This window comes from Furipterus horrens, unplaced genomic scaffold, assembly GCF_987537825.1.
Source record: "Furipterus horrens unplaced genomic scaffold, mFurHor1.1.pri manual_scaffold_3, whole genome shotgun sequence".
Lineage (NCBI taxonomy): Eukaryota > Metazoa > Chordata > Mammalia > Chiroptera > Furipteridae > Furipterus > Furipterus horrens.
The window spans coordinates 205122352-205146983 of record NW_028327173.1 but is presented as its reverse complement, the minus strand read 5'-3'; the positions used below and the strand labels follow the sequence as shown (position 1 = coordinate 205146983).

The window sequence follows — 24632 nt, the reverse complement described above, 5'->3', positions numbered from 1 at the left end:
ACTGCTTGGTGACCATTTGCCTGGGAAACGTTAGACAGTGTTGGACCTTGGCCTTAAACACGTTACACAGGCAGAGCCTCCCCCTGGCCTTGGGCTGGCTGGATAAACGGATGCAGCGTTTCGCAAGGGAAAGGCACACAGGGGCGGGCCTGACCCCATTAGGAGGCCCAATCCCAAAAAGCTGTCCTGAGCTAAAATCACCAATGCAGACAAGCTGTCTGGGCCGGAGTGCGGCCAACTATCTTCCCACCAACCACCACGTGCCATCTGGGTCCCAGAGCCAGGGCTTCTCACTGTCGTTGGCTGTGGGTCTGGGCAAGCACTTAGGTTCACCTCTATAAAATGGGTGCATGTGATATGCCCTGCAGGCTGGTTCAGGGATTAATGAGATAGATCACAGATGCCAAGTGTCCCCTCAGGCTGGCACGCAGTAGGTGCTTATACTCTGGGGAGTGGTCAAAGGTTGGGGTTCCAGTCTTGTTAGTTCTAAGGGACACCCTTCTGTGATACAGTCCAGACTCCCGGACCTGCGTGGTATGAGCAGCCTCACGGAAAGCAAGCTAGAGACACGCACACAGGGTGGGTGTCAGAGTTGGGGGCAGCTGTTTAAGGGACAGTTTGAGACTGAGTGAAGGGCTCATTTCCTTAGTCATTCACTGAAGTGTCTTTAAAGTGTCTGATGCCCTTCATCTGATGGAGAAAGAAGTGTGGTGGGGTTTGTACAGGAGAGGGAGCCTATCTGATTGGAGGGGAGCTTATGGCCAAGAGGCTCCTGACTCAGGCTTCTGTTTCCTGGCCATATCCCCCCAGCAGATGAGCACAGGGCTAACTCTGTGGGTCTGGGGCCACCATGGGGAGTCAAATCCTGTCTGCACCCCTTAGGAGCCCGCTCTCTCAAGCTCCACCTTCCCCATCTGTAATATGGGGATAAGAGTGCCTGCTTCATAGGGGATCTTGTGAAGGGCAATGCAACCATCCAAGCGAAGTTCCTAGCACCTATCCTGGAACATGGTGAGCTATTAATGTCACCCTTCGAAGAGCTACTTCCTTAAGGACAATGACACCCAGTGTTTGCAAAATGCTTTATTGTTATGGTTGACACTAAAATCTAGCAGGATCTTCAAACGATACTCTACTCTTTGCAATAGGCCTCCACTCCCTCACCACTAGCCAAGCCCATGAGACTGTAACTTCATCTATAGGACAGTACAGTCCTGTGACAGGCCACGTCCACTTTGCTGTCCACTTGCTTTTCTTAAAGGATGAGTGGCACGCAAAAGTAGTGACATCAACAGTGATTGGCAGGTAACACCCCAGCCTTTTTACATGATTTTAAGGATCTTTCAGTCCTTGACCTGGCCCTTCAATGTGTACATGGAGAAACCAGAGTCCAGAGAGGGACAGTATTACCCCAATGTCACACAGCTGTTTGGCTGGAACAGACGCCCCATTCGAGACTCCCATTCCAGGTTTCTTTCTAAACCGTAATAAAAGGATAGCTGGTATTGCTGACAAGTGAGGGACTGGGCTTGGAAGTACACGTCCTGGTGGAAATGTCTACTGGAACAACCTTCCTATAGATCTTTGTGGCACTGGGCTGGGAATCAGGGGCCTGGGTTGTGGGCTTCTCTCTGCCACTAACATGCTATGTGACCTTGGGTAAGTCAAGCAAACTCTCTGGGCCTCAGAGCTGGTCTCCACTGAAGGAAGGTGAGGGCAAGACCAAATGTCCTCCAGGGTTCTTCACGGCACCTGTGTCTTGCAAGTGTGTGAAAAGAAGCGCTCAGCAGCGTATCAATGTTACCACGATTCTTTGCAAAAGTCCCACTAGTCAACTACACCTGTGTAAATCATTAGCTATCAGCAGAGCAAAGGCCGTTGTGCACCCACATCTCCCACTGCGGAGGCCTGAGACCTGTCAGGAAACCCCCCACCTCAAGGGTGGGTCACTTTGCCGAGGAAGAGGATGTTCTCGGTGTTCTCCACGATCACCATCAGGAAAGGCCTGTTGAACATGACCACCTGAGAGCCTATTCGGGCCGACCTGAACGCAAATACTGCCGTCGTGGCTGCAGCCGCTTTGGTTCCCGACTCGTCCACCTCCACGATGGCTTTGTGCATCATCTGCAGGGGAGACACCAGATACCATCAGATCACAGGGGCTGGGAGATGCCAGCACAGGAAATGGTGGAGCTTCCGCCTGTGGCATCTCTGTCTGGGTCTCTGTGCAACTGAGCCTCAAAGCACGTGGGGAGCGATGCGACCGCGCAGCTGTGTGCACCAGACACATGTCCACGTGTGTCTGTCAGTGACTTCTCACGGCTTCTCATTGTGACAGTGCGATGCTCCAATTTTATAGAGAGAAAGGAGGCGCAGAGAGGTCAAATCTTTGTTGGAGGTCGCACAGCTAGTGAGTGAAGGAGTTACTACCTGATTTTTAGTTTTGATGGCTTGTACGGGGCTCCCTCCCCCAAGGCAGTGCTGGATATGACTTCTCATCACACAAAGGATGTAAGATACAAAGTGAAACCTTTGCTTCTTGAAGGAAAAGAGGAGAAAGGGAAAGAATATGGAATGTGGAATGGAATAGAATGGAATGGAATGGAATAGAATAGAATAGAATAGAATAGAATAGAATAGAATAGAATAGAATAGAATAGAATAGAATAGAACAGCTATCTCCGAAAGCAGTCACGCAGGAGATTCTTGGGCTCACCTCAGACACCTGGACATTAGAGTGGTTGGTGAATCCGGTCAGGTCAGCTTGGGAGGTGAAGATGTCTCTTATCCCAAGCTTGGGGAGGACTTTCTCCAAGTGATAGGAGCCCTCAATGGAGAACTTGGGAAGGTAAAGCTGGAGCTTTCTAAAAAAAAGAGGACCTTTCTTAGACTCTTCTAGAGCTTCAGACCACTGGCTCATATCCCTATCATCTCCCCTTAACTTCATAATGACCCTTCAGCCCACTACCTGGAGCAGAGCCCGTCTCACTCTGCACTTGGATCTGGGCCACCCCAGAGGTCATTGCCCACTCTGATGGCACCACCAGGAAAGTGGGCTGGAAGCCAGGCCCCCGGGGCATGGGACTTCACCTGATGATGCTTCTAGGCTGGGAGGCAGCTCCCGGGCTAGGTGAGCCCTTCCCACCACTGCTGGGTGGCCCTAGGGGGCATGTGTCTCCCTGGGGGTGTGCAGGGTTAGGCTGGTCCCAACGCGATCTGAGAATACCTCTTTGTGGACTTCTTGAGCCACTTCCTCAGCATGTCCTGGCTCAGTCCAGCCTCCACCTTCTCCATCCTGCCATCGCCGGGGAGAATGAAGACGGCAGTGGCATTTCCTTGGTAGGGGACTGCCACGACCCTGCAGTAGAGGTTTCGGTCCAGGAGGTAGAAATACTCATTCTCACATCTCATCATGGGCACCTGCACCACCGTCTCTGAGGTCACGTGGAAGTCCTGCTTCTGCGTGCTCTTCTGGTCGAAGCTTGTCTCCCACTTAGCTAAGATGAATGCAAGCACAGGCAAGAAATGAGAAAGTCTCAGCTGCCAATGAAAACTGCGGAGGCCATAGCCCTGCTCAACAGAGCTCATCTTCCTCCGAGGAGTCTCGTCGGTAGCGGTGACTGTTGAACCGCCTGGGCCCCTTTGTCATTTGGGGGGCACATGCTTGAACTTTTTGTGGGCCTTTTGCAACATTTGCAAAATAAGGAGCTTGGTTTTCACGTCTTCAGAGACGCTTAACCCCTCATGCTTCTTTGATTCTCTGGTATGACCTAACCGGTCAGATATCCAAGCGGGGAGGGTAAAAAATATGGACAGCTGATATAAAGCCACACTGTCTCTGGGTGCGTGAGTCTATTTTTCACTCTTCTCCCAATGTTAGACTTTGATCTAAGTTTGGGAGAAAGGCTAGTAAGATTCATGGAAATACGTGATTTTTCCTACTGGGAAATCTTCAATTTGTTTCCTGCTCTGTCTGCTTCCCGTGGGATTTTTTTGATCAGAGTGATGCAAGTAATTATTTGCATCTTCTTCATAGTTATCAGACGTGGATCCCACCCCAATCCCCGACTTAGCTTAGCTCACATTTGTCCTCTGCAGCCTGGCGTAATGGGAATAGCCCTGGGCTGGGGTTTCTTGGCTAAGCAAGTATCCCCTGGGACGGTGAGAGTCTGGGGGGCAAGGGAGGGGCCTGGGAAATGCCCCTGAAGTTCCTGCTAAGACCCACAGCCCAGCCCTGAGTAGCCATGGTGTCAGTTTCTTTAGCACAGTGGCCATGGTCAACTCCTGCCTCAGAATCAGGTGTCCCCAGGGACCCAAAGACAGGAAATAGCTCTTCCCCAGCAGAGGAAACGGCCCCGAGGTCACGAACACCCGCTTACACAGTAAGATGGCACCCTCTTACCCATAGCTGCGGTTGGTTTCACTCTATCAACCGGCACCAGAAAAAATAAATCTACCCCCTCCTTCATCTGCGTGGGACTCGAGGAGTCTTTCAACAAAAGCAGTTAGCTGAAAAGAAAGGAAGTTCAGATTCGGGCCCCCGGGTCTTACCTTTAAAGAAAATGTAGTTCACCATAACCATGATCTCAGAGCTGTCGAGGTCGTTAACCAAGTCCACAATCTTGCCTTTCGTTTGCTTTGCCACATAATCATTGATCTGCTTCTGGGCCGCTTCAGGGTCCCTGAAGTTGGTGGGGAAAGCATCTGCCAGGTACAGCGTCCTCACAGCGCTCAGGAAGGTGTCCTGGAGGTGCACCGTGGGCTGGATGAACAGGGCGTTGCCGAGGTTCAGCTGGAGGGCCTCCCTGGGCTGGCGGAGCTCCTGCAGCAGCTGCTGGAAGCGTCTGTGGAGCGCCTCCTCCTCCGGGCCCCCCTGGGCGTAGAGGCCCAGGGCCTGCAAGATCTGTGCCTTTGAGTTGGACTGAGTCCCCAGGGAGATCATGGCCAGGGTAGTGGAGACGCTCAGAGGAGAGAAGAAGATGTTCTGGTTGGGGCTGGCTGCCGCCAAGGCCCTGTAGAGGTCGAAAGTGAAGGTCTGGTTACCAGGGGCCGCCGTGGGGACGACGGGAAGCTCCCTGACTCTCTTCTTCGACCTCCAGGAGCGGCGGTGGGGCAGGCTGGCCGCCTGCAGGCTGAGCAGCGCCAGGCAGAAGAGGAGGCAGAGCTGCATGGCGACGGCCTCTGGCTCTGGAAGGGAGAGTGGGAAGATGTGCTCAGGGGGCTCGCAGCCAGCGGCGCTTCTCAGAGAAATCACTGTGTGGAAGTGAGCGCGAGTGACCTCCCTCCCAGAGAACTGTCACCACCCACGGTGCAGCATCAGAGAGAAAGGCTGGACCTCTAACAGCAGGGCGAGGACGAGGGGTGTGGACCTAAGGCAGGGACTGGTAACCCGGGCAACACTCTTCCCCTCTCGTTCCCGTCAAGGGACACACTACAGGGTGATGGGACGTGGGGGTGGAGACTTCTCCCATGTCCTGCCTGGCTGGTGTCCCTGAGGTTCCCGGGGAACTAGCAGCCTGCTTCTACCCGTGACCTCTGACCCTCCCTTCGTCCTGGTTCTTCTCAGATCAGCCATCCCCATGGGGCTCACAGCACTTCTGGATTTGGCTTTGTTCATTCCGCAGCTATTTCTTGAGCATCTACTATGTGACAGGCAGGGTGCCATGCTCCTGAGAGTCATCAGTGTACACACACACACATGCCAATCAGTCCCCTTCTCCTCCAATGAGTCCACATAAGTGAGGCTCCCGGCACAGACCTGGCGCTCTAGGCGTGTGAGCTCCTGGTGTGGCAGCAGCTGGCCAGAGCCCCACCTGAGACCCCTTTCCATCAGCTAGGCCATGGGGGACATACTTTCACACACAACACTCTCGCGTGAGCCTGGCAGTGGTCAAGTCAATGACACCCCGGTTGCTGTCGGTCTGACTGACTCCTGCTGACTCCTGCCTGAGTGAATTCCCTTCAGCTGGGAACCTGCGCCCCCTCCCGACCTCGCATGGACACCATGTGATCAGACCCCCAGCCCCAGGGTGAGTGCTGCCAGAGTCATGTGACCCATGCAAAGCCAAACTCCAAAGGGCCCCCAATAGCTGCAGTGGAGGTTGCTTGCTGAGTGGCCCCCCACAGGTGAGGTTGAGGGGTGAGGGGCGGCTTGGGCGTCCGGCAGAACTGGGCTGCAGTCCTGTCTTTGAGCCAAAATGAGTGACTCAACGGGTCACACTTTCAGGCCCTGGCCTCCAAATTGTACCTGTCCGCAGAGCCTTGGGCTACCCAGACCCAGAGAGCGGCCTTAGTCATCCATCACCACCACACCGTGGGGTGCTGGGCACAGGCCTGCGCCCACTATTAGGCCCACGTTCTTCTCACATATGTCAACTCCTGCAGCCTCATGCCCACCATGGAGGGAGGCTCTACCACTAGCCCCGTTTTACAGATGGGTAAGCTGAGGCTCAGAGAGGTTGTCCCTTGCTAACAGTGGCAAAGCTTGGGCTCCCACCCAGTCCTGACTTTTAAAGCCCACATGGTAAACTGCTGTACCATTCGGCTTCCCCAGACCCCTAATCCTCCTCCGGGGCCCCCATCCTCCATCCCTTGTCACAGCCTCTGGATTTCGCATTCCAGACATTCTGGGCAAGAACAGCCCCTAATCTGCAGATAATGAAGAAATACTGCCTGGCCTTCCCAGGCTGACACTCCCGGTCTGTTCCCAGGAGTTGCCTCCCCTCCTGCCCAGTGGGAGAACCATCAATGTAGCAGGTTGCTGCTGAGCAAACAATTAAGCTCCACATCCCACCCCTGCTGATTAGCACTGAGCTGGTAAATGCCCTCAAAGAAAGGCTTTCAAAGACAAGTTACAGAACGCAGGGGAGTGCCCTGCTTGGACGGAGCCTAGAGGCAGCTGACCCAGGAGAGAGCAGGAGTGAACATCCTGGTCTCTAGCCTTCCTGCCTTCCATCCTCCCCTCCGCGGGCCTTGGGCCAGGCCCTTCCCCTCTCCCGGCCTCAGTTTATTCTTAAACAGCTGTAAGTCAGTCACTGTTTAGCCAGTAGCCTACCTCCCTATGGCTGTCCCCACCCCCTCCTCCAAGCACTTCCCTAAGTGCCCACTGGGTCTCCCTGAGGAGCAGGGTCTCCTTGGAGAGGCCCTGCCTCACTTAGGCTCCCCCGAGTGCAGGTTTGGGACCCAGAAATCTTGTTCCATTTGGGCCCACTCTCTTTTATTAAAGCCACTATTCATCCGGAACCTGTTCAGACAATTAATATTACTACACTTAATCTTCTCCAAAAGTGAGTGTTGTTAGCCTCGTTTGACAGCTAAGTAAACTGAGGCCCAGCAGAATGGACGTGGCTTGTCCCAGCCAGTGAGGGATGACACTGGATTAAAATTCAGATTCCTCTGACTTGTCCCTTCACACCCCAAGGCACGACACTTCGCTCCTGCCCCCTGTAGCTGCTGGTGCCTACCCCGGGGTCTCTCCCCTGCTGTTCGGCCATGTTAGCTCCCTGACAGTCCTCCACAGCAAAGTGGAGCTGATGGAGCATGATCGTAAGTGCACAGAAGAGGAAACAGAGGGTCAGAGTGGTCCCTTCCCCAGAACAGGGAGGCCTCACTGGACTCCTTTCGGGTTTCAGGGCCCAGGCTTGGCCATCACCCCCTGGGCCTCTGGTGGAAGCCCACAGCTTGGACAGTTTTGTGTCACCTTCGAGCCGGGGCGCCTCTGCTCCAGGCCCTGGGGGCCTGGTACTGGGGACACCAGTACCCAGAGGGCCAGCAGAGCCTGACCCGGCTGACTGTCCCCTGGGTGCCTGGTGCTGGTGTTTCTGCAGAAATGCGCCCACCTGCCAGGGGGAAGGCGGCAGAGCAATCAAGCACCTGTCACACCCCAGGCCATCGTGACTGGAGGCAGCTAGAGGTGGGCAGAGGTCGGGCCATTCTCCCAGTGATCCCCCAACATCCATGGACCCCAAATCCCCCTGGCTCTGATTCCAGATGTTAGGCTAAAAGGCCCTACCCAGGTCAGGTTTGGACTCAGCTGAGGGAGTTGTGGGGCTGAGGAGAGTCAGTCTGTGATCTGCTAAAAACAGAAGGTAATGAACCCTGGAGCCCAGGCAGAGCGGGAAGGACAGCTTCCCAGCTTCCCCTGGGTCCTAAAGCCCTAGGGCTCAGAGCTTCCTGAGAGCAGTGACCTAGGAAATTTCCACACCTCTCTCCCCTCTCCAGACCATCAGCAAAGCTTGGTGGTTTCTAGCTACAAAGGTGTCTTAAATCTGCCTGCTTCTCCCCATTTTCCCTGCCACCGTCTTAATGGAAGCCCTTTCCCTGTTTCACCTGCCCCCCGCCCCGCCCCACTTCTCCTGTCCCCAAGAGCCATTCTACAGAGCATCTGAACCTCCTTCCATCCCACACAAGGCCACCGTACTCCCCTGCCTACAAACGTCATTGCGGCCCATTCATTCGGGGTAAAATGTAACTCCTGTTTGTGCGGTAACCCGCGAGGCCCCACTCAGTCTGGCTCTGCCCGGCTGTCCCCAGCCTCAGCTCGGCCTGCTCTGGGCACACTTCTTGATCCACTTCCTCAGACATGGCAAGCCCCAACCTAGCCCTGGGCCCTTGCTCGTTCTGCTCCCTGAAGGCGACCTTTCTTCCCCGATCTCACCAGGGCCCCCTTCTCCAGAGACCTCAGGCCTCTGCTGACATGTCACTGCTCAGTGCCAGCCTGTCTGTGCTTCGCCCTCCCTCTCCACTGTCTCTCTGTAAAGTGGCCTCTTCAGTGTTTCTCTCATCTATCGGGTGATAATATAAGAGCAATTGCATGCGCATCTGTGGCTGGCCCCTTCTGTTTCAATGTCCACACACCCCGGCCCCTACAACCTGAAGATGTGTTCACAGCAAAAAGGCCCCTTACCCTTGAGCTGTGAACGAGTGAGTGAGCAAATGAATGAATGAATGAGTGAACCCATCCCCTCTCTGTAATTCAGGGGTGTCAGACCACACCCTGGACACTGGCAAGTGGTGAGAGGCAGAGCCAGGCTGGGGGTCCTGAGCGGAGCTCTGGCTGCTTTGGGGCTCACTTGCCAGGTGACCTTGAATAACTCCCCCACTACTGCTCAGCTTCCTTTCCTTTCCCTTTGCTTTTTGAAAACCACCTCGTTAAGGTAGGGCTGACTCACCCAAAGGCTTACATCTTTAACGTGTACGACTTGCTGGGGCTGGTGATCAGTACACACCCGTAAAACCATCATTGCCCCCCACCCAGCTCCTTCCCCCACCCCCGCCTTATCCTTCAGGCTGAGTGCGGGTCTGTGAAGGAGGGTGTTGGCCCAGGGAGGCAGCTTCCCTTTTACTGTTGCACTTCTTGCCAACAGCCCCATCTTTAGAAAAACTAACAGTTCCACTCACTTTATGTCTCCGTCTGTTTACTGAACAAATGGCCGAAAGGCCTCCGGAGCTCAGGCAGCTGCTGTGCACGAGCTGCGTGGCAGCCTCCAGCCAGAGCAGCCTTATCTCAGGGAAGCAGACGATACTTGATTATTTTCCCTGCTTTTCTGAAGGTTAGAGATTCCATGCACAGAAAGCAATATGAGCTCTGATTGACCCAGCACCTCCTGTGCACCGACATTTGTCCCCGCTACCTTATGTCAGGGCCTCCCAACCTCGGCACTGGTGGCATTTTTTTGGAGCTGAATCATTCTTTGTCATGGTAGTCGGCAGGACAGGGGGCGGGGGGGGGGGGGGGCTGTCCTTGCATCGTAGGATGTTTAGCAGCCTCCTTGGTCTCTGCTCACCGGGTGCCAACGGCAGCCCCCATCCCAGCTGTGACAACTAAACCTGTCTCCAGGTGTGGCCAGATGTGGCCTGGGAGAAAGTCACGCCTGGGGGAGAGCACCCGTAGTTCATCTTCACAGTCATCCATCCAGAGGGTACACTAAGTGTACCTGAGAAGAAACTGAGGCTCGGCAGCCAGGTTCAGTGTCCTGCCCAAGGTCATCTCTGCTGCCCGAGAGGCCCCGCGTTCCCCTAACACCGTGGAGAGTTTTTCCTGCGCGCTCTGGGACACCTCCAAAGCATGGGCGCCTCCAAACCCCGTACCCCCAGAGTCCATTACTTGACCCTCCTCACGTGTCCCTCAGGCCCTCAGTGTGCAGTGCCTGTACTTACTCTGTCCCGTGGCTGAGGGTGCTCACGGTGGAGGCGACAGTCCGTGGGCTCTGGACCACGCAGAGGCCTGGCTGGAGTGGAGCCAGCACTTGTCATGGGCCACAGGCGGGCAGTCACTCGGCCCCGCCCGGGCCCCGCCCCCCAGCACTGCCCGGCCCTGTCCCGGCAGACTTCCAGCCAGCAGTTAGGTTTCTGGCAAACCACCTGAGCTCTGACCAGGGTCATCCACCCACAGTCCTGCAAGTCTCTGAAGGGGAACAGAGTTTGCCACCCCGCAATATGCCTCTTGGGGATAGCGATTGTTTTAGTTTGGTTAATTTTAAGAAACAGCCCACAGCGGAGAAGCTCTGAGACCCAGTTTGTAAAGGCGTTGCTGCTGAAAATCTTCCACAGGGTCGCAAGAAAAGTATTTCACGAACCCACGCACAGGACATTGTGGTGTGGCAGGGTTTATTCGTGTGGAAATCTGCCCCTGGGTTTCCAATGTCCCATCTCTGTCCATCCTACCATGGAAAAAGTCCAACCTTGTCCTCAGTAAGGCCAAAGCCAAAGCCGGTGTCCAGAGTTTCTGCTTCATAGTGAAGCTTAGTCTTAGGGAGCCCGCACGGCTCTGCAGGCCCACACGGCCGGTAGACCCACATGATTGTATTTGCTCCCAAGCAAGAGATAATGCAAGAGCAAGCAGGACAAGTGCAGGTCACTGAGTGAGAGAAAGAGCCTCTTTGTTCCCCTGGGATTATATCAGCTTGGGTTTGGGACAGGCCAGGTGCTTTTTCAAAAAAAACCAATCAACTTTTCAAGCTTTCGCGGGCATTTGATAGGTCTACCCCCTAGTTAGACTGACAGGCCTCTGTGATCAAGCACCGCCCCCCCCGTACCCCCCCATCAAGCCAGTACCAGAGGTGGGAGGGGAGGAGGGTTAATCCCCTTGGCAGAGCAATGCTGTGATCCCTGGGGGTGTGAAGCTGCGGCTTCCTGGTGAAGCAAACAGGCTCATGCACCCCATTTTATTAAGCTCAATGACTCATTCCCTTTGCTCTCTTTCTTATTAATAACTAGTTAATTACCTAGGTGATTAGACAATTGTATTCTCTGCAGAGTGCCCCCCCATATATCCAGTACCCACCTAGCACCATACACAGTTATTACAATATTATTGACTGTATTTCCTAGGCTGTACTTACATCCCGTGACTGTTTTGTAACCACCAATCTGTACTTCTCAGTCCCTTCACCTTTTCACCCAGCCCCCCACACCCCCTCTCTGGAAACCATCAATCTGTTCTCTGCATCTGTGAGTCTATGTCTGTTTTGTTTGTTTGTTTATATTGTTCTTTAGTGTCCGCTATAAGTAAAATCATATGATATTTGTCTTTTCCTAACTGATTTATTTCACTTAACGCAATACTCTCTGGGTCCATCCATGCTGTCACAAAGGGTAAGATTTCATCCTTTTTATGGCCGAGTAATATTCCATTGTATATGTGTACCACAGCCTTTTTATCCACTTGTCTACTGATGGACACTTGGGTGTTTCCATATCTTGGCCATTGTAAATAATGCTGCAATGAACATAGGGGTGTATATATTCTTTCAAATAAGTGTTTTGAATTTCTTCAGATATATACCCAGAAGTGAAATTGCTAGATCATAAGGCAGTTCCATTTTTAATTTTTTTGAGGAAACTCCGTACTATTTTCCAAAGGGGCTGCACCAATTTACAATCCCACCAATAGTACATGAGGGTCCCCTTTTCTCCTCATCCTCACCAGCCCTTGTTGTTTGTTGATTTATTGATGATATATAACAAACGACTTAAAATCAATATCCCCAAAGGCAGTTTTAGGACGGCCAAGCTTTAGTTCCTGTCACTGGAGGTCTGAGGACTGGGACGTGAGGCTAGGTGCTTACCGCAGGCTTGGACCCCCTGGCCCGATTCAGGTGGAAATGAGAGGGATTCAGAGTCTCACGATGACTAAGATGAAGGGACCCTTGTACCACCCACTGCCCCCCCCCACCCCGCCCCCACGTAGTGCCCCAGTAACTGAACTGAGGCTCAGAAGCGTGAAGGGACTTTTCAGAGCAGGGCCCAGTGTCTGAGTTGCTGGCGTTAAAGCTAGCACCCTTGCTTAGAAAAGGGCCTTCCCTGTGATTTCTGTGGCCTCAGCGGACTGTCCTTATCTACCTTGAAAGTGGAGCTCCTGAGCTCGGCCCCACACTTCCAAGAGTATTTCCAAGAAGCTTGTGCTGGCTCAGCCCTTGTTTGAGTCCCAAGGTGGCCCCACCTGGAGCTTCCTAGTACTGGGTGCACTGTGTGTGACTATGATCCAGAAGGACACATGGGTGCAGGTGCCGTGTGGCATTGGCAGCGGAGACAGAAGGGCAGGCCTTAACCAGGGACTGTCATCTTGACCCTCAGCAAACAGTGTCCCCTCTACAGCCTCTGAGACATTCCCTTTCCCTCCCCACTTATGACCCATTTTCTGTTTTAATCCTTACAGCAATCTAACAAAATGGATCTTGAGCTGCACCTTAATCTAGAGACAAACACAGCACCCGGCGTCTGAAGGCACCAACCCTGCTGATGCCTTGACCTTGGACTTCTGGCCTCCAGAGCAGTGAGATGTACATGTCTGTTTGTCAGACCACTCAATTTGTGGTCCTTTGTCACAACAGCCCTCACAAACTAGCACACTCAGTAATTGGAGGGGTCCAGATTCGAACCTGGGCATTCTGGCTCCAAAACCCAGGCTCTATACTCAGTTCTCTGTGGTCTCTTGATGACTGGGAATGCTTGCCACTGAGCTGTGCTCACTGCGGGGCTCAGAGCATGGGAGCTGTTCGTCCTAGTCTGCTCGTTCTCAGAGAAGGATGGTGCATCACCTTCCTGGGCTGGACTGCTCCTTGACCTTTGCCCGCCATGGACAGGCAGAGCCAGGGCTGTATCTTCAGGGGACCCACATTCATCCTCCCTTCTCCACTGCTACAGCTGCTATGGGGCTCTGTGCCCGCTTACAGGCGAGGACCTTGAGATCCAGGGACATCAAGTGCCTGCCCCCCAGCACTGCGTTAGTGGAGGCGCTGGGGCCACAGCCCTCCTTGTCTCCCTCCAAAATGGAAGTGCTTCTCTTCCAGTGGGGGGACCCCTCTAGCTTCCTGGTGAGTGGCCAACCCCACTAGTAACTCTTGGTTGAATGAGAAAACAAAGAACCCAATGAACCCATGATGCATCTCCACACGCCCACTGATGCGGGCCGTGCCATCTCCGCCCCCTCCGCTGGCTTCTGGCGTCCCCCAGTCCATACCACCCACGCTCATGCCTCTCACACTGCCCCCTCTGCCTCTCATTCAAGGACAGAAAGACTGTGTCTTCCTGCTGGCCGAGAACTTCTGAAGTCCCAAACACACAGGGCCCCTCTGAACACTACACGCTGGTCCCAGAGAAGCGTGCCCCACATGTGGCATCGCCAGGGCCCCACACATAAGAGACCCCGTGGGAGAGCAGCAAACAGGGAGAGAAGGGGGCCGAGGCCCCACTCTCAGGGGACAAGGTGTCCTGCACGAAGTCTTTTCATTTATTTATTTTTCTAATGTTCCAAAAGGGCATTTTGAAATCTGAGAAGCAGGACTAAATATTTGCCCGATCAATTCCAGGGACCTGTCAGGGGTAATGCAGAGCAAATAGCTCAGGAGCCTTGCTCAACACGCAGGCTTTTCCATTCACTCATTCATTCATTCATTCATTCACCAAATATTTGTTGGGCCTCGGCCACATCAGATCCTACAACCAGTACTGGGCCCAGGTGCTGGGGTGAATGGGGCCCTCTCTTCAAGCTTCAATCAGACCAAGGAGCGGGGCAGAGGTTAATATCAGCCAACTATTTGTGATGGTAGGACGGAGGATGGCAGTTTGCCTTTGGGAAGAGATGAGGCATTAATGGGAGATCTTGGCAGAAGGCAGATTCCTAGAGACAGGGAAGGGGGCATTCTGGGTGCCAGGGACCTGCAGGAGCAAAGGCCAGGAGGTCAGAAGCTGTGGGCATCCTAGGAGAAGAGCAGGACTTTCTGTGATGGAAATCACTAGATACAGGAGGCAGGAGAGGTGGGCAGGGAGCAGAGCGGGGAAGCCATGGCTTCAGACAAGCACTTCATCTTGTAGGCAGCAGGGAGCCTTCAGTGCTTTCGAACAGCGGAGGGCTAAGCCCAATCAGGACAAGTAGGCATCACTCTCCAGGCTGAACCTAGGGGGGCTCTTCCCCCATCTACCCCCCTCCATCACTTCAGCGGTGACATTGCCATAGTGACCCAAGGCCTATGACTTCTTTCTGGCTCATCCAAGACTCTTGAATCTACCCACCCACCTGCCTCTGTAGGGCAAAGTAGGGAGTGAGTCAGCCTGACTTTATTTCTTGCCTGGCTGAAAAACAGAGTCCAACTTTCCAGCACGTGCAGGAGGACATGGACCAAGATTTTCAATAGCATGCTGGCTTTTCAGCCAGTAAACCCAAGGGGCAGAAAGAAGGGTGTGCTTTCCTTTGCGCCTTGGAGGGGGTCTTGAAGCATTTCCTGGTCTTTGTCCGCAGCCTGGAGCTGGTGGTGTGGGGACAGTCCTGCTCAGCCATGTCCTCACTGGGGAACTTTCCTTTGTTGACACTTCTGGAAGCTGTCCTCTCTGGCCCACAGCTTTGTTTTAGAGGCAGGGAGGGAGAGAACCCCAGAAACCGCCCCCTCTTCACACCATGAAAAAGTGGTCTGTCTCTTGCTGTAGATATTAGATTCCCACAACAAGCCTATTCTGAAAGCTGTGGCATTATTTGGGCCAGAGACCATGCCACACAGTCCCTGGACTATGGTGACTTGAACCATCAGTGCTGGAGGCGGCTCTCAGCACCTGCTCCTTAGTCACCAGTGTGGAGACCTCCTACCTCTGACGCCCTCAAGAAAACCCACGGGGCTCTGACCAGAGGAACTTATTTTGGGGTGGTGAGCTGCCCACACTGCCCTCCTTCTCCCACAGACACCTCGCCACCCCCCTGGAGCTCGGAGTGCCTCACCCAGGGGTGTCAGGGGACTGCGGGGCCAAGTCCAGAGGGCAGGGGAAGCCCATTTGAAACAGACCAGGCACCGAAACAGGCTCCTCATAGCCATCAGTTTGTTTAATTCACAGCGCCACCCTGGGAGGGGGTCTCCTGCTCTCCGGGGTGGAAACCCACCCGAAGAGGTTAGACAATGCACCCCAGGTTGCAGGGCCCCGGGGAGCTGCGTGCCCACTCCACACTCCTCTGGTACCCACCGCCCCCTCCCCTCCCGCCACCAGCAGCTCCTGCCCAGGCTCTAGCATCTTCTGCACAGCCCCCCGGCTCCCGTCTAGAGGTGGAGCTGCTCCCGGCCACGGTGCCCTGCAGCCAGCAGCTCCGGGGTTTGGGGGGCTACGGTTTCGTGGGGTCGACCACCTTGCCCAGAAAGAGGATGCTCTGGGTGTTGGTCGAGAAGATCACCACAAAGAAGGGCCGGTTGAACATAAGAACTTGGCGGTTGTGTGAGGCGGAGAAGGGGGTGGCGGAGAGCATGGTGGTGGCCGCAGCTGCGGTGCCGGCCTCGTCCACGTCCAGGATGGCCTTGTGGAAACTCTGCAAGGCAAGTCACAGGCGTTACTTTCGAAGGAATGGGGGTAGCAGCTGGGGGGAGACTGGGGACCCTGATCCCAGAGAGCCATCCTGCGGTTGCTGCACCCAGAGCCACTTGTTGGGGATCTCCCAGCAGGACTTTCTACCCTGGGCGGCTTATTGAGCTGAGCGACCTCCTGTTAACACAGTGATGACCGCTGTCATTCACTGAGCACCTGCTGTGTCCCTGGTGCTCTTTTTCATCTTCAAAACCACCCCAGGAGGGAAACACACTCCGAGACGAGGTCACTCTGACGGCATGAGAGGCAGACCTGGGGTCCTGCTGTCCAACCCGAGGCTCTGCCCTCTAGGGCATGTCTGTCTTACTGAGCTGAAGCCTTCGGTCCCTTTCCCTCGCCTATGAAGTCTCTCTGATGCACACGCGCCCAACCCAGCCTCATCTGTATCCTTCCTGCTCCTGGCATTTAATTTGTCACTCCATTGCCGTGATCTAGGAAGGTGCTGTCCCCCCCGACGTGACTGGGAGTGCTGAGGACAGGGGCTGGGGGGCCACTGTAGCCCCAGCACTGAGCGCCACCCTTAGCATATGGTGGGGCGGTTTGCGCATGTCCGTGCCTGCGGGTGATTGAATGGACTCAGGCTCTGAGCCCGTGGGGTGGCGGGAGAGCAGCTCCTGAGGGGCAGAGGTCCCCACACAGGTCCCGAGGTGTCGAGGGCCACCGAGGACTTACCTTGGACACCAGCACATTTGGCAGTGTGCTGATGCCGGACAGGTCAGAGCTGTCTGTAAACATGTCCCTGATGCCCAGCTTGGGCAAGATCTCGTCTAAGGCATAGGAGCCAGAAATGGAGAACTTGGGGAAATGGAGCTCGAGCTTCCTGTAAAAGGAACTGAAAGAGGCATTTACACACTGGATTTACACACGAGCTGGGCATCCAGCCAGGCCGGGCGGCACCCTCCAGCTGGGTCCACTCCACCCGAGGGTCGCCCCAGCACCCATCTGCTTGCTCTGTCCTCCAAGCAGTGTCTTCAGAGGCCTGAGGCCAGGCCCCTTTGCCCCAGGCACTGCTCTGTGGGGCCTCCCTGCCCCTGTGTGGCAGTCTTGTCTTTGCCTCTGCTGGGGCCCTGTGGTTTTCACGTCTTTGGGACCATCTGATGTCTTTGGATTGAATTCCTATGCCACGTGAATTGGGAGAATTTTCCACCCACGTATGGCCTCAGGTGGAGGTCCTTTCCTTGCCTGTGGTTGGAGACTTTCCCTGCCCGCTCATAGCCCCAGGGTGATGGGAGATGGCCTTGCTATTTGCTGGGCTGGGAAGTTGGAGTTTTCTCCTGCCCCTCAATGCCCCTCGACACTCCAGGCAGCCACTGTACAGGAGTGGACCCGACAGGGGCTGGCCCCACCTCACCCAAGGCTTGTGCATTCAAGGGCTGCAGCTAGAAGCGGGACTCTTCACTCCCAGCCTGCTTCTCTTGCACTGAGGAGGGCCAAATCATGTTGTGGAGGCAGCAGGTGAGTTTATTACTGAAGCAAACCCATGGGAAGTCTTAGGGCAAATGAGGACTCTTTCATAATTTGGCCCCACCCCGTATTTTGGGGCACTGGCTCTAATTGGAAGGGTCCATTTGAAGGGCAGGGCCACCCGTTCAGCACCATGTGGCCCCGGCTTACCTCTTCTGGAGCAAGTTGTTCCACCTGGCTAGCATCTCTGGCGTCAAAACCGCTTCCACGTGATTCATCTTGCCTTCGTCAGGAAGGATGAAGAAGGCCCTGGCGTTGCCTTTGTAATCCATCCTGAGCACTGAGCAGGGCACGTGTTCGTCGTGAAGGAACCTGTGGTGGTACCTGCCTTGATACATCATGGGCACCCTGACTACCGTATTCTCATCCACATAGAAGTCCTGCAGGTTGTTCTTCTTCGAGAGGGCAAATGGTTTCTCCCACCGACCTGAAGGGAAGAAGGAAAGAAGGTGCTGGCAAGCCATCAGCAGGTCCTCCGGCGCAGGGAGTGCCCCCCCACACACCCAGCTCATCCCAGCTCCCAGTTTAGGTCATTCACCACCTGCTGTGCCTGAGAATGGACCTCCCAGGGGCTCATTTGGAATTGAAAAGGGGAGCTGCCCAAGGATATCTGCAGGGTTGCCTCATGTCTTCACTGATGCCCTAAAACTGTTGCACTTACTATTTTGGGCCCACGCCCAGTGCAAGCTCCCTGCGGTTTCGACGTACACTCTCTCGGTGCAAAAGGAGGCTGACTCACTTTCCCCAAGTTTATTGACCAACTAGATGTCCTTTGTTCTTAGTTCAGTGTCAGCTGATCTTTTTTTTAAAGCTGTATTTCCATAGGCCTGTTTCTTAGTGATCGGAGGGGTTCTTTCTGAATGCCGGCTGAGCATCAGTTATGTGTGTTGCAAAAACATTCTCTTCCTTGCAGAGGGTCCTTTCGCTCTCATTTGCTGGTGACTGAACGCCCTGAATGCAGTGAGCCTATCAGAGTTTTCCGTTAGGGTTAGGTCTTCCTTTAGGAAACTCCTTGGTTGGGAAAATGTTCCCTACTCTACGTTCATGAAGACGCTCTTCTATAGTGTCTTTTAGAAGCCTTAGTCTTGCCTTTTCCATTTAGGACTTAATTCAACCTGGAGTAAATATTTATGACTGGCAGGAAGGAGGGACCTCCAACCATTTTTTCCCATATGGACACCTAACTATCCCAGTACCATTTTTTTGTTTTTAAGTCCATCCTTTCCCCAATGCTCCTTCATTCCATCTTTGACAAATATCAAACGTCCATATATTCATGGGGCCATTTCTGGCCTCCCTCTGCTCTGTTATATTTGTACCACATGGTCTAAATTAACACAGAGTAATAATAAGTTTTGCTCTCAGGCAGGCAAGTTTCCTATCTTAGCTACTCTTGGCCATTTTAAAGTCAGTTTGTTAACCGTCACCAAAGAGGGGGGAAAAAAAAATGTTAGGATTTTGATCGGGATTACATTAAATATTCAGATTAACTGGGAGCAGAATGGACATCTTCACCGCCCTTTTCATGACTAGCTTATCTGTTTTTTATTTAAGTCTGCTTTAATATCTCTCAAGGTCAGCTGACCAGCAGAGATTCTGCACAGCTTTGGTTTGGATTCTTCTAGGTACTCTGCATTTTTGAAGATGAGCCACAATGGTCCCCCTGCTCTCACCAAGTGACTGACCTTAAGGCCTTGGGGCTGCATGTACATCCCCAGGGTGCTGGGCATATGTCAGAGAGCAGGATGTGTCTACCTCTCTTCTATTTCTGGAGAACCTCTCTTTCTTACGCCAAGGACACTAACCCAGTTGGAACTAGGTTTCTTTCAGGAAGAGAGCGCCAAAAATCTTCATTACTTCTGGCCAGAGCTTTGGGTGGGGGTGTATACAATACATTTAAATTATGTTTTAAAAGGAATAGAGTCAGTATAATATTGTGCAGCCACCAACATGAGGTCTAAATAAAGTTTTCCATAGCATAAAACCGCACACACACGCAGGCACACATGTACATACACATGAGTGCCTGCAAAAAAAAAAAAAAGAAAACAGTAAAATCTGAGCAAAGTCTGTAGCTTGTACCAATGTCAATGTCCTAGTTCTGCTATTGTCCTACAATTATATGAGATGTTATCAAGGGGACGCTGCGTGAAAGGTACATGCCAAAGACTGGAAAGAATTATGCCAAAATGTTAACACTGGTTGCTTCAGGGTGATAAAGTTATAGGCAATTCCTGCTTTTCTTTTATACTTTTCTGTATTTTTAAAGGTTTTCAAAGTGATGATCATTATTATTGGAGTAATTATAATTACTGCAATTATTTTTTTGAAGGGGTCAGGCAAACTTCCTTTGCAAAGGGCCAGAAAGTATTTTAGGCTTTGCAGGTCATTCTGCCTCTATAGCAATTGCTTCTGTGTGTGTGTGTGTGAAAGCAGCCAGGGGCAATATGTAAATGTGTGGACATAGCTGTGTGCCAATAAAACTTTATTGACAAAAACAGGTGACCCATCAGATTTGGTTGGGGGCTGTAGTCTGCCCATCCCTTTAGCCCCTCTTCTAGGTGTTACAGACACCTGATATCATTTGAGCCTCAAAACAGCTTTGAAGCAGCTCTCTATCGTCCTTACTCCAAGAAAACAACCTGCCCTGTTTGCAGGACTTCCGTATACATTTAGCATTTCAACTCGTGATCATTGGTTATAACGCATTTCATAAATTATTGTTATTAAGAAAATAAATAAGAAAATGTGTCTACAGCTATGAAGAGATGGAAACCTCTATACTGCACAATCTTCAATATCTGACACTAATGTTACATTTTCTAAGGGGTGTTTGATCCTATCGGACCCAATCCATCCACTTTCTTTTATTAAAAATATTTAATTCATCAGGAAATTAGTGGAGAGAGAGCAGAGATGGGACGCTTACCATCGAAGTAAATGTAATTCACCAGCACCATCACTATATCTGGGCAGAGCTCTCTGACCAAGTTTTGAATCTTCCCTCGAGTCTCCTCTTCAACGTGGTTGTTGATGAGCTGGGCTGTGCCCTCAGTGTCGAGGAAGTCGGTGTGAAAGACTTTGGCCCCGTAGAAGGCCATGGTGTCATTAAGGAATCTCGGCAGGAGCTCTAGGTTCGGGCTCAGGAATAGGGCACTGCCCACGTGTGTCTCCAGTTGGCCGTCCGGGAGGTTGAGAGTGTGCAGCAGGTGCCGGAAGCCCTGGTGGATGTCGGACTCGGACACCTCTGTGAGGTTGAAGCCCAGACCCTCGAGGATCTGGGTCCAGGTGTTTGAGCGGGCCCCCAGGGACATCATGGCGTAGGCAGCAGAGATGCTCAGCGGGGAGAAGAAGATATTGCTCGTGGGGCTTTGGGAAGCTACCAGGTGGTAGAAGCTGAGGGCAAAGTCTGTGTTGCTTCGGGCGATCTTGAGGCTGGGGGAGCCCTCACTTGTGCCTGGATCCTCCTGTTGGTGGCCGTCGGTCTGACCTTGGCCATCATGAGAAAGGGCCAGTAGTCCAACAAGGAGGAGGAACAAGTGGTTGGCAAGGTGCATCCTCTGCGATCTCAGGTCTACAGGAGGAAAGAGAGTATCCAGGAAATTTTCTCCACAGAAGCCCCAACCCCACTGAAAAGTCAGGCCAGGGGGGTGTGCCCCGTCAGCTCCTGCAGTTGGATTGAGGACAGACCAGCAAACCCCAGCACCCTCCACATGTGTGGGGACAGTGTCGTTCTCTGGCACCCGCCTTGTATCCGCCATCTCATTTCCCATCTCTGTGAGCTGTGCCTTGCATTCATTACAGAGCGTCCCTAAGTGACTAGGCCAGGTTGCCCACTGGTTCATATCTGAGCTGGAACACAACTCCAGACTCTCTGACTGGGGCGCCTTGTACCACATGAGTTTCTTACTCTACCCCAGTGACTCAGTGCCCCGAGGACGCTAGTCAGCAAAGGTTATTTTAGTATCTGCTCCACACACCTCCAAGGTGTGCTGGACAGTTTACAAAGTCACTTGTCTGCTATTCTGTTCAATCCTCTTACCCAGGTGGAGAGGTCAGTGGACCTGGTATTCTTATCCACCCATGAAGATGAGACCCCAGTTGTTGGACAAATGATCTGCTAAGTCACAGGGTTTCTTCTCCTAATGAGAGCAGCCTGTTCAAAACAGGATGCTTGATTTTTGCCACCAAATCTGCTCTGCCCCCTCTGGGGACCCTCCCACGATCTGGTTCTCAGCCCCCAAACCCAGTTGTCCTCTCTGACCCCTGTCTGGCCTTCCATCCACCCCCATCTCAGTCCATCGGCACAGCTCACAGCTTCTTCCGTCGGCCGCTGAGCCCCTCCGCTCCCATGACCCCCACTCAGGTCTCCAACATCTCTCACCCGGAGCAAGGCTCAGGGGACTTCTCCTATAAGGGCCAGAGAGCTGCTGTCTTGGCTTCGTGGGCCACACAGTCACCGTTGCCTCTCCTCAAGTCTACAGTGCCAGCTGGAAACTGGCCACAGACAGGACACGCATAACGGTCGCGGCTGTTTGCCAGTAAAATCGACTTATGGGCACTGAAATCTGCATTTCATGTACTTTTGATACGTCACAAAATAATGCCCTTCTTCTGATCTTTTCCCAACCACTTACAACTTTTATATTTATTGTATATCTTCTGTTCTTAGCGCACGGGCACTACCAAAATAGGCGGGGGACCAGATTTGATCCACAGGCCACTGCTCACAGACCCCTGACCTAGACCCCTGCAGTAGCTCCGTGACTGTTTCAGACAGCTGTTGGGGTGTCATTTAAAAACACACATTGAACCCCTTTGCTCACCTGCTCAACATGACTTTCTAGCAGTCCATAATGACTTCTCCCCTGCCCGCAACGCTCTTTACAATGAGGCTACCCAGAATTCCCCTCGGCGGGAGCTCTCCAAGGCATCTGGGCGAGGAGCCAGAAGACCTGGTCCCAGGCTGTGTGTGGCCTTGGGGGAGGATGTTCTGGGGTCTGGGCACTACTTTCCCCACCAGTGCAGGGAGGAGGTTGGTGCCTATGTGTAGGGATCTCTTTAGCCTTAGGATTTGTCACTTCTAGGGAGGGTGACTCATTGTCCCAGTTTTCCAGGACTTTCCTAGTTTTAGCTGTGGACCAAAAAAAGAAGGTGCTATACTAAAGCTGAAAAGCCCAGTGACAGAAAGTAAGGGTGATTTGACCAGAAATTCCTAACTGGGCAGGTCATGATGGGCAGTCACATCCCAAGGATATGACCTCTTTAGTAAAGGTTTATTTTTGCCTTAAGCAAGCCTTGCCTAAAAGGAGCTGCAAACTATCATTCTAAGAAGCATGTTTCTCAGTCTTTTGAGACCTTGCTTCCAGATATCTGTTTGGTTCAAATAAATTCTAACAAACTCATAAATTTTTTCTACAGGCTTGAATATTCTCACGTCGACATGACATGGGACATCTGGTATCCCCAGTCCTCCCTATAGAGTCTACACAGTGGCCCTCAGAGGGTTACTCACGTTGGCACAGTTGATTCTGGAGTGGTCTCCGTGCAGATGTCTAAGCTCTAGAGGTGGCCCAGGAATGTGACTTGGGTTAATAAAGCCCAGGAAGATGGAAGAACTTCTATCAGCACCGCCTACCACCTCCCCAATTAGATAATTATTAATAAACAGATCAATAAGTGTAGCATGAAATCCTGGCACAGAGAGAAAATGCACTGGAAGTTGGCTTCCCTCCACCCAAAGGAACTCCCCCTTCCGTCCTGGGAGACCCCATGAGGCTTCGTCCCTTCTTGATTCCATTATGCACTGAGTTGAGGTTTGCCCCATGCTTGCTCCTCCCTGACGCTCAGGGGTATCCCTCAGTGGGTCTGGTTCCCTCTCTTGGTTTTTGTCTCCCCATTCTCCCAATTTAACCTCCCTTCCCTGCAAAATGAAGAGCTGGACTAGACCAGGTGCACCAAACTCCAGTATCTTCATGAAGTAAAGCCGCTTCCCGGGTGACAAGGGGGCAAATGCAGAGCATATGGAACTGGAAACACTCAGCTCTCTGCAGCCACACAAGACCCATCTGGGGCCTGGATCCTGCCCAGGGCCTCCAGCTTGCAATCCCAGACTCCGTGGTTTTTGAGAGCCTTCCAACTTTAAGTGGCGTGATTCTGTGATGGAACCCGCTGAAATGTCCTGGGTTGGCCTCCAAACACAGTGCACCCCAGGGGCAAGGGGGGTGTGGGGTAGGACCAGACCCCTCCTTGGGCCAGAAATACAACTGCACATTTTTCTCTTGAACTATGGAACTTGAAGCTGCTCTCTCTCCAATAATCAGTGAGCCTCAGCTTCCTTGGACAATGTTGGGGTAGCTGGTGTGTGGATGACATGTGGCTGTTCCTCAAGCCATTTGGGAAAGGACCAAAGGAAGTGATGTGGTCCTCGGTGTCACACTGAGGTGTGAATGAAATGCCCCTGAAATTAAAGCTTCCTCTAGTTGACTTTTCTGAATGTGTCTTCAAGTACTTGGGGCCTTGGTGTGCATGAAACATGCACCACTGAGGAGCAGGATCGGGCTGGGAGCCCCCAGCTGGGCAGAGCACCGAGCGATAGAGAAGGTCCAAGTTCAGGCCTGGACCCAGCTGGCCCGGGGCCCAAATCGCAAATCTGATGTTGGGCTCAAAGAAGTTCAAGGTGTGGACAACAAAAAGATTTCTGTGGACAGTGACCTCACAGGTTGATCTGACCGTACATTTCTAACAGGGCAGGTCATGGTGTGCGGTCACAGCCCAGACATGGAGCTTCTTTAGTGAAAGGATGGCCATTGCCTTCAGCAAGGCCTGTCTGCTGTTTCTGAGCATCTATGGTAACAGGCCTTTGAAACAACCCTCTTCTTACAGCACGGCCCCTGCCTCCCAAGGGCCTAATCTTGTTAACTCCCCTGGAATCCAGGCCCTGCCTTGTTTTCTCTGTTTATCTCAGTCTGCTGAGAACTTGCTCCCAGGAATATCCTCTGACTCAAATTTCTGTAAAATCTCTCTACAGGATTGAACATTCATACATCGATAAAGGGCATGTCAAAGTTCACAGGACAAAAATGCATCAACACCAGGGCAAGACTGGAACTTTTTTTTTAAGTATATTTTATTGATTATGCTGTTACAGTTGTCCCAATTTCTTTTCCCTTTGCTCCCCTCTTCCCAGTACCCTCCTTCCCTCCAGCAATCCTATCCCCCCCCCCCTTAGTTCATGTCCATGGGTTGTGCATAGAAGTTCTTTGGCTTCACCCTTTCCTATATTATTCTTAACTTCCCCCTGTCTATTTTGTACCAACCGATTA

General features: G+C 52.7%; 2 protein-coding genes across 2 annotated transcripts; both read right to left on the bottom strand.

Annotated features, from left to right (window-relative positions):
* Nucleotides 1-1068: 1068 nt before the first annotated feature.
* On the bottom strand, nucleotides 1069-10259 carry SERPINA5 (serpin family A member 5). The gene is made up of 5 exons (XM_090271354.1): nucleotides 10159-10259; nucleotides 4552-5187; nucleotides 3227-3497; nucleotides 2717-2864; nucleotides 1069-2124 (listed from the first exon to the last, which is right to left on the bottom strand). Exons 2-5 carry the CDS (start codon nucleotides 5168-5170, stop codon nucleotides 1936-1938), a joined length of 1227 nt encoding a protein of 408 aa, XP_090127480.1. The 5' UTR covers nucleotides 5171-5187; nucleotides 10159-10259; the 3' UTR covers nucleotides 1069-1935.
* A 5033-nt stretch (nucleotides 10260-15292) lies between these two features.
* On the bottom strand, nucleotides 15293-20877 carry SERPINA4 (serpin family A member 4). The gene is made up of 4 exons (XM_090272137.1): nucleotides 20237-20877; nucleotides 17458-17734; nucleotides 16516-16675; nucleotides 15293-15787 (listed from the first exon to the last, which is right to left on the bottom strand). Exons 1-4 carry the CDS (start codon nucleotides 20862-20864, stop codon nucleotides 15587-15589), a joined length of 1266 nt encoding a protein of 421 aa, XP_090128263.1. The 5' UTR covers nucleotides 20865-20877; the 3' UTR covers nucleotides 15293-15586.
* Nucleotides 20878-24632: the final 3755 nt, after the last annotated feature.